A 9,575-nucleotide genomic window follows, 5' to 3' on the forward strand; every position below is an offset into this window, starting at 1 on the left:
CAGGCAGACAGACAGGCAGACAGACAGACAGACAGACAGACAGACAGACAGACAGACAGACACACAGACAGACAGACACACAGACACACAGACAGACAGACAGACAGACAGACAGACACACAGACACACACACAGACAGACAGACAGACAGACAGACAGACAGACACACAGACACACACACAGACAGACAGACAGACAGACAGACAGACAGACAGACAGACAGACAGACAGACAGACAGACAGACACACAGACAGACAGACACACAGACACACAGACAGACAGACAGACAGACAGACAGACAGACACACAGACACACACACAGACAGACAGACAGACAGACACACAGACAGACAGACAGACAGACACAGACACACAGACACACAGACAGACAGACAGACAGACAGACAGACAGACAGACACACAGACACACACACAGACAGACAGACAGACAGACACACAGACAGACAGACAGACAGACACAGACAGACAGACAGCGGTGCAGGTTTCTGCTCACTGAGCAGATACAATATCGGCCAGAGTGCCGCGGTGGCGTTTTGAACCGGTGCCCAGCTCCGGTTATTTTCATAATGACCGCGACAACAGAAAGTTCCAGGGCACAGGCGAGTATAAAAAAAACAGATAGGGGGATTATATTTCATGTGAAAAAAAGAAATGGACTGCACTTTATTTAATGCCCTCACTTAACCGCCAGGCTCTATTTGTGTCTGTCAACCTCTTCAGCTCACAGAGGCCATCAGCCATCACCAAAGCCTTTTATTAGACCTCCTGGTCAGGGCCCCCCCCCCCCCCCCCCTCCGCTATGATGACCACACCTGGCCCCCCGCCGAGCACATGGCCGACTTTAATAGCGCAACTTGACACTTCAATAAAGAGAGAAGAAGATGGGGGGTGAATCACAGCTGGGACGGCCCGTCAAGGATATCTGACGCCGCGTTTGTCATCCGCAATTTTGCAACAGGGACGGAAAAAAAATAAATCCAAACATGTCACATGGCAATAAATTCAACTTTGAAGAAAAAAAAAGCTGGTCCGCAGGCAGCGCGGGGGTTTGCAGTTGAACAAACGCTGATGCAATCGCAGGGATTTTTTTCCGCTTGCTCAGGGGCCTCGGCTCAAGGGCGGAGTGCGGGGAGCTTCAAGGCGAGCGGCACAAAATCCAGCCGTTACTCAGGGTAACAACCGAGGCCGGATCTCGCCCAGCTCACGGTCCGGAGCAGCCGTTCAGGAAAGTGCATAAAACGCGGACAGCGGCGTGGCCCCGGGGAGCCGGAGGTCAAGGATGCTCTGCTCCCCGTCCGGAATCCAACCGACCGCTGCTCGGTTCTGAGGATTCATCTGCGAGGGAGGATGTGATTTGAGGCTCTCTGCAACAGGACGTTGTAAAACTATGATACTAAATCCATCCTCTCATGAGAAAGAAATGACTCTCCCCTGGCGCACAAGAAGCCAAGAGGACATGGTCCAGTGCGCCCGGACAAGCACCACGGGGAGTAACTCCAGCGTGGACACGTCAGCAAGGCGAACACTTGAGCCATCGCTTCAAGAGTTCGCGCTCCGCAATTCCGACTCCGACACTTCCCGCTGGCCCCTTTTGATTCTGTGCGGCCGCGCTTCCCGTCGTTTGGACGGCACTTCTGAGCCTCATCCGAGTCCATGGAGAGCGTAACTCCTTGTCAAACATGGCCTGCGCCGCCTGCGCCGTCGCTTCTGGGGGCTTTCGGATCGCCCGTGTGCCAGTGAGCAGTACGGCCTTGCCAGGAGTACGTCAAGCTCCCGGTGCCTTGCCAAGTATACAATGTGCAACAGCCTCAGATGAATCCATCTGGCTGGGAGACGCACGACTCTCATAAGTTTTTCATGGTAGGGAATCAACACAAACCGGGGCCATAAACGCTGCTTCAGGTCGAGAGAATTGTCCCGAGAAACGTGTGATTAAAAAGTGACCAGGGAGGAAAGAGATTGAACAGACAGCCACATTTAAAAATGTTTCATATCAAATTTCATACCAACAAAGTTGTAATTTGATCTAAATATTTAGATATATAGTCTCTTTTTAATGCTGCATTTAATGTTTTGACACAAAATTCTCTCTCAGTTAACTAATTAGTATCGGGACAGAAACATTTCTCACCGGCAGTTTTGACAGCTGCAGCAACTAATAATCATTTTCATCAATCAATCAATCCCCAGATCAATTTCTCAATTAATCGCCTCATAATTTGGGAAATAACATAGTGGAAATTACTTTTTGTGTCTGATGAACAATCCAAAACAATATACAAAAGTGAAGTCTCACATTTGAGATGAAGGTTATTACCAAAAAAGGTTCTGCTGATCGACAATGACGTGTACGGTAAATACTCAAGCATGCAAATGGTCCTCTGTCGCTGTTTCCACCTTCTAAAAAATATGAGAAAGATATTAGAAAAAGATAAAATCTAAAACCTTAGTATTCCCACTTTGGGTTTTGGGGCTGAACAAGACATCTAAAGACGAAATTAACATTTTTTTTCATAATTTTCTTGGACTAAAATAAAGATTGGCAGATTAATCAACAACAAAAAAGAATCATGAATCATTTTTGTACCATAAAACCCCAAAGAATGTCTTGATCAACCTATTTTCTTGCCACCTTGGGAAAAGTTCAACTCCCTGCTACGCCGCGAGGCAAACACACACGTATGTGACAGCTGGCGCGATGGAGTCATCGGATTACATCATTTCACACAGACTAAGCAGCCGCTGCCCACTCCTTCATACAGACACAGTGTGAAGTCCATCCGGTATCTGTCACATCCACCCTGCAGTAGGTCGGCATCTCGCCTCCTGGATCGTGTTCTAACCCAAGACTCCACATTGCGTCCGGGAGCTCGTGGAGGCCGGATGACGCCATCCGACCCCCGGCGTTCTGCCGCCTTGGCAGCTCTGTCTTCGCAGATTGTCGTGAGGCCACTCGGGCGGTCGCTCGGTTTTTTTTATCTAGACCACGAGTGGGATGAGGTCACATCTGAGTGTCGAGTGAGGTGTTCAGGAGGCCCAGTTTGAATCCTAAAAGGGTGTGTGACCCTTTAATCCCCCCAGGGCTCGCTGCACGAGCGACGTGTGTGTGTGTGTGTGTGTGTGTGTGTGTGTGTGTGTGCGTGTGTGTGTGTGTGTGTGTGTGTGTGTGTGAACGTGTGTGTGTGTGTGTGTGTGTGTGTGTGTGTATGTGCGCTGCGGACGGATCAGACAGGTGCGGCCCAAAACAAACACATCTGATTCTGATCCCGCCAAAGATGAACACTCGTATTAATACAAGAGCCGGATGAAAGTGCCGCTGAAAGAAAAAAAAATTCTACAGTATTTCCTAATTGGACCCCCACAGAGTCGGAGGATAATTTTGGAGCAGCTTCAAAAAACAACAACATGTTGATAAAGAAAAATATTCTTCCGATCGTAAGGATTACAATTTCTTTTCTCGGCAAAGGAATAACACTGGAGACTCCAAACAGGAGCCGAAATAACACGATCGTTTTAGAAAAATTCATCCTCAACCATCCCAAATCCTCAAAGGTTTCACTCTATTTTGTGTATATACTATATCTATACATATATATATATAACATACACTGAATATCTTTTTTTTAAAAAGCAGAATCATTTGGTTTGTTTTTTGGAGTCAAGCAGCAGTTCTGGTAAGCAGCAAAAATGTAAATGTATACTGGGACTAAAGATTCAAAAGTTTGATCTTTCACAAAAAAAAGGCTGCACTGCGACACTCGGTCCAAAAGTTCATCGACAGAATCTATGCTTGTCACACAAAACAACGAGGCAAACTTCACTTGTGAGAAGTTCTTCTGTATTGATTAAAACAAGTCGGTACTTTTTCCTGATGTCTGGAATGATGGGATTTTAATAACTCTCGTCTCACCCTAAGGATCGATTCTGTCCCGTTGTTTTAGACTAATCTTCGTGTAAAACTTCTACATTGATCTCACGGCTTCGGAAAGATCCATCGTGGACGCAGGAAGAGTAATAACAGAGGGGGAAGGCCCAGAGGCTCGTTCGCCGGCGACGTGTAATTTTATGCTGCTGACCACTACTGCAATTACAGTGTGGAGCTTAATTTGTAGGTTAGCCGTATCAAGTCTTTCATTAAACTCTGGCCTCCTTTACTTTGTATTTTTCCTCTAAATCGGGTTGAAGAGGGAACAGACACGCGGAAATGAGCAGCGCTTAGCGATCGGGGCCCGTGTCAGCCGAGTTCAAGCGCCCGGATTGGACGGAGTGGCCCCCGCCGAGGATTAGTGGCGATACCTACGAACGATTTGACTGACAGCGAGTGGTGAGATCAAGTAAAAGCCAAAAGTCCTCGCAGATGTTGATAGCGTTGTGTGAGCGATGGGTCGGGGCCCCCCGCTGGCCCAGTTACTGCCACAACTGCCGCGGTGTGGATTAACGCCAGATCTGGAGGGAGGTTATCACCCTTGGTTACCGTGGTGAATACGCTAACCCATCGCACCAGCTTCCACAGCGGTGTGTGTGTGTGAGTGTGTGTGTGTGTGTGAGTGTGTGTGAGTGTGTGTGTGTGTGTGTGTGGTTGCACGTCAGATGTAGGTTACATTACCATAGTAAAGCAGACGCACGTGTAAATGGTACCCCGTGGGCTCAGAGGGGTTTAAAGGAGGTTTAAAGAATTGATGGCAACAGCAGAACAAAAGACAAAGACTTTTTCTTGGCGCTGTTTCCGACTGCAGCTGCTTCCAGCCAAGAAAATGCCAGAAATATCCACTGTACTCTACAACACACACAGTTAGCAACTAGCTATTGAAAAAGTTCAACGTTGTGTTCGACAACTTGTTTCCTCTGCCCCCAAAATGGCCAAAACAAGAAAACGAGTCCTCCGACTTTAACAACTATAAAGGTAGAATACAACCACTTTACTTCTCAAACACTACTCTGTTAGCTTGTACCAAGTAGCGGTACGTGGGCCGCCATTTTGCTGAGGCCAGGGTCAGTGAGGCTTTAAACTTGGTTGCGATTGGCAGCACATTGTCATGCACCCCCCCGGTCGACAGGCACATCGAGAGGGGGCCGGTGGAGAGACAGTTTGAAGGTCCACCGGTCCACCGATGTAGCGGCCCACCGGGATATGTCCGGTATAGTTAACAGGCAGGGGTGTAGCACCAAATTCTAGGGCCCTATACGTAAGCAACCTCTGTGGGACCCCCCGCCCCCCCCAGCTATGATGCTGATTAATTTATGATACTGTGTGTGTGTGTGTGTGTGTGTGTGTGTGTGTGTGTGTGTGTGTGTGTGTGAGTGTGTGTGTGTTCTAATAGTAACTAGCTCGATAACTCCTACTGTATTCAGGTAGTGAAAGTTACAGTTAGCTAGCTAGCTAGCAATAGCAGCTGCGTCGATCTCAGCTATGTAGCTGCTAGGCTTTCAAGGACCACCTCCTCCACCCTTGGGCCCTGGTTAGTCGTCGTCCCCCCCCAGTGCTATGCATCGCCGTCTGGAGCTGGTGCTACAGACTATGGGAAACCATTTTGTTCTCTCAGCAGCGGTACTAGCGACAGTTTGCTAACCCACAACCAAGGTAGCATTAAGTTACATTTCTGCTCATATGCAAAAAAAAATAGTTTTTCAAGGGGTTTTTATGGTCACGAAGACGTAAAATGCCAATTTTGCAAGAATCAATTGATAATTCATAATGCTTTGATTGTTTGTAAAATACATATATAATGCTCTTGCTAGTTATTAATATTCTGTTGTACTTTGGATGCTATGTTTGTGTGTTTCTATATCCATTTCATCCAGGCCCTATATGAAATGCTCAATTTCATATTTCTCTTTTGGGCAGCGAGCTCTGTCGTTAGTGACATTGGTTTGGCGAAAGCCCGTCCATGAAATTGAGCGGAGGAGCATCTAAAACGGGGGGGTTGAATTTGTATATTTATGAGTAAAAAATAGAACGTCTGCAAAAAACTGACTCATATAAACACCTCGGCTTCCAGCGGTCATCATTGTATGAAGGGCGTCTGTCAAACTTTAAGTGTCTGACCTACAGTAGTAGAGTTAAAATGAAAGTACGGAACTGCCAGGCAAGAAACTATAAAACAACGGATTCAGAAATATCTCATGTAAACTTCACACTCAAACAGATAAAACAGGCCCAAAGGGGAAATCTGAGAGCGGACTTGATAACAGTCTGAATACAAACCAGAGCCTCGGCCTCATTCGACATCCTGTCAGTGCCCTGTGCTGCTTCCTCTAAAACTTTTGGCAGGGCACTTCTTTCTTTCTCTCTTTTTCTATCAGCCTGCATTCTGCTGTAACACAATCACAAGGGGGATCCAGAGAGGTACCATTCATCCCCTGAAACTCGAAAGAACTGGGACAGTCACCGCATTCCCCAGTGCTGTTAATGCATACGACACACAAACAAACCAATGACTGTGCCTTTGTGTAAACATGAATGAATTAACCAGAAATCTTGTGTGTGTGTGTGTGTGTGTGTGTGTGTGTCTGTGTGTCTGTGTGTCTGTGCGAGTGTGTTGTTGACCTGGACCCAGCAACAACAACAGCGACAGTCTTTCCCAGCTCGAGCGCAAACAGCTCTTCACGCGTGAACTCCCTCCGATTACAAAACACACAAGCCCACAACCTGGGGGGGGGGGGGGGGGGCATGTCATGGCCTTGCTCAACAACTGAGAACATGAAGTGAGCGGCAGCGAGCGATCGGTGTCGTGAATTATTCTGAGCGCGGGTTGGTGAGTTCAAACAATCGGCAATTAAGGACAAGCTGTTTATTTTATTGGTGGATTTAATCTGACAAATCTAAAAAACAACTTTGTGAATACTCAAATTTTTTTTTTTAAAAACCTGTTCCCAAAGACAAACTTCGAAATTTCAGCACAAAACTATTCACGGAGTTTGAAATACAGCGAATACTTTAGCATATTTAGTAAAATATGTAAAAAAATATTCCATGGTTCAAAGGAATTGTGTACTCATTCTTTTCAAATTTATGAAAAAATGTCCTCCCAGTGAGAGGAAGCCGGGGTGACAGGAGAAAACCCACACAGGTAGAGGGAGAGTGCCACACAGAAAGGTCCTGGTTCGAACCCGGAACCGTCTTGCCCTGAGGGGACAGTGCTTACCACTGCGCCACCGTGCCACCCATATCTAACTCAAATAATCTCCAGTATCACCCAATATCGGCCACACACACACTTATAATAAAGTATAACACATACAGTAGATCGTTACTGGCATTATACGTATGTCAGCTGATAAGAAACCAGAAACAGCAGCAGAGACACACCAAAGATACGACTGGTGTTATCTCGAAAGTGTCGAGATCAACCAGAAGAAATGTTTCTGCTATAAAATGTCCCTAATCAATACAAATCGATTCAAAAACAATCAAAATGTAAAGGGCGCTTCTCAAAAAAGTTTAATTTATGTTACGTATTCATTAAAAAATAGTGATGATATCAGCAGATTTGCTGTTGTCGTGTCTTTTAAACTCACACATGCTGATTTTGTGCTTCTGCAAGAGAAACAGCAAAGAGCACAAGTTCCCGAAAGGCGTCGTGTAAAACTGAAACGTTGAAGAAGACAGTGAGGCCCCCAACCTGAGAGGACACACACGAGTCCATCCACGCTTTCATCAGTCCATCCTCAACCACAACGCTAACTTGACAGGGTGGAATTTTGTGGTCGTCAATCCAAAGCGGTGTATTCCAATAGATCCCACTGTGAGACGCTCCATTAGGAGCTTTCATGACCAAAGACCGTGTCACAAATGTAAGTTCAAATTCTCACAGTGCGGCTTCGAGAGACATTTTCAAATAAAGTGCAGTAAAAACACACACACTCAATATCCAAAATGACTGACAGAGGCAAAAGTAAAAAGAAAGTTTGTGTGACAAAGTAAGTTTAACGTGGACAGTTATCCAGACAGAAATGTCAATCATTCCCCGACTACAGCTCTTGAATATTGTTTGGTTTTAGACACAAAACGTGTTTTCCTCTGTTTTGTTTACAAACTGTAGGTCAGACATAAACTATATCGGAAGAACTTTAGGACTCTCTGATGAGCCTTTTCGCAATTTTCTGATTTTGAGGGGGCAAAAAAAAAAAAGACAAATATTCCAACAGCTTAAATGGACAATGAAGATAAACGTCAGTCGCTGCTGTAACTCATCCTCAACGGAGTTTCTCCAGTGTCGTGTTTGATGAACTGCACATCTGGCTCTGGCGCTGTCAACATCTGTATATTTATCAAATTACCAAAATGAACTGAAGGCAGAAGGGGAGAGAGACAGAGAGGCAGAGAGACGAGGAACTTCTCACAAACTCTCTCCTCGTCTGTGAACAAGGACACCAGGTGTTTGAAACTCCCCACACTTCATGTCAACACCTGAACACGTCACGGGAGGATGCTGGCCTGCATCCGCCTGCTCTTTTTCGTTTTCTTCTTCTCCTGCCTCCACCACGAAAACAACACAAACAACAACAGATAGATACACACACACACACACACACACGAGGCCCCTGTTCTCTGCACAACCCCCCAGAAATAAATTCACATTTTTAGAATCCCCCCCCAAAAAAACACACACACACAGGCGGAGAGCAGAGGGAGGAGGGAGGAGGGATGGAGCATCAACAGCGCAGCTTCCTTCCTGCTCACATCTGGTCCAAACGCAACACACACACACACACACACACACACACACACGTCAGGAGCTTCTCACGTGTGTGTGTGTGTGTGTGTGTGTGTGTGTTTATATTCTGACTGTGAGAATGAAACCTCCTCTTACCTTCCACATCCAGGCCATTTCTTATTTTGAACGCAAACAATGGTGGACCAGCTTGGATTCGTCCGCGCGCCCCCTCCTCCTCCTCCTCCAAGAACGCGCGTTCACCGCGTCCGCATCCAAGCGCATCGACTCATGTGAGGAGACGCGGATGCGGTGTTGGTCGACACGCGGGGCATCGGCTCCATGAATGTTTGGAGTGAACCGTTATTCGTCTCCTCTCGCTTCCCCCCCACCCCCTCTCTCTCTCACTCTCTCTCTCTCTCCTTCTCCCTCTCTCTCTCTCCCACGGAGCTGCCGGGGACCTGGAACCGACGCTGCGCTGCGACTGGCCGGCACCGGCGCGCGGTCCCGCCCCCTCCACCGTCACGTGACCGCCGCTGCTTCCTCCCGCCTGCTGCTCTCCGCCCACGTGTGACTGTGGAGCTCGTTCATAAAGAATCATCCAAAATCGTCTTCAACGTGTGTGGAATGAACAAGAGAGGCCCTTCAACGTGGGGACTTATTGTTGTGGAATAAAAAATAAAATCCAAAGTCTCCAAATGTGAATTTTGATCATTCTTCTAATTTCTTAAACTTGTTTTTAATTTAGATTTTTCTTTGTAGCACTTTGAGGTTGCTTTAGCAATGAAAAGTGCTCTATAAATAAAATGTATTATTATTATTATTATTATTAATAGATAATAATAAGTTTGGTTTCCCAAAATACTAGAATTTAAAAACATTTGAAAGTGAAAAAAAAC

General features: G+C 46.3%; 1 protein-coding gene across 2 annotated transcripts in view; it reads right to left on the minus strand.

Moving 5' to 3' along the window:
* st6galnac3 (ST6 (alpha-N-acetyl-neuraminyl-2,3-beta-galactosyl-1,3)-N-acetylgalactosaminide alpha-2,6-sialyltransferase 3) overlaps window positions 1-9,173 on the minus strand; it is a 63,924-nt gene extending 54,751 nt beyond the window's left edge. Inside the window, exon 1 of one of the 2 annotated variants that reach the window (XM_035634779.2) lies at window positions 8,836-9,173. In XM_035634779.2, the coding sequence (XP_035490672.1) occupies window positions 8,836-8,853 (18 nt within the window). In that variant the 5' untranslated portion in view covers window positions 8,854-9,173. The remainder of the gene's footprint in view (window positions 1-8,835) is intronic. The other variant, XM_035634780.2, reaches the window with a different exon arrangement.
* Window positions 9,174-9,575: the final 402 nt, after the last annotated feature.

The sequence above is a fragment of the Scophthalmus maximus genome, chromosome 5 (assembly GCF_022379125.1).
Source record: "Scophthalmus maximus strain ysfricsl-2021 chromosome 5, ASM2237912v1, whole genome shotgun sequence".
Taxonomy (NCBI): Eukaryota; Metazoa; Chordata; class Actinopteri; order Pleuronectiformes; family Scophthalmidae; genus Scophthalmus; species Scophthalmus maximus.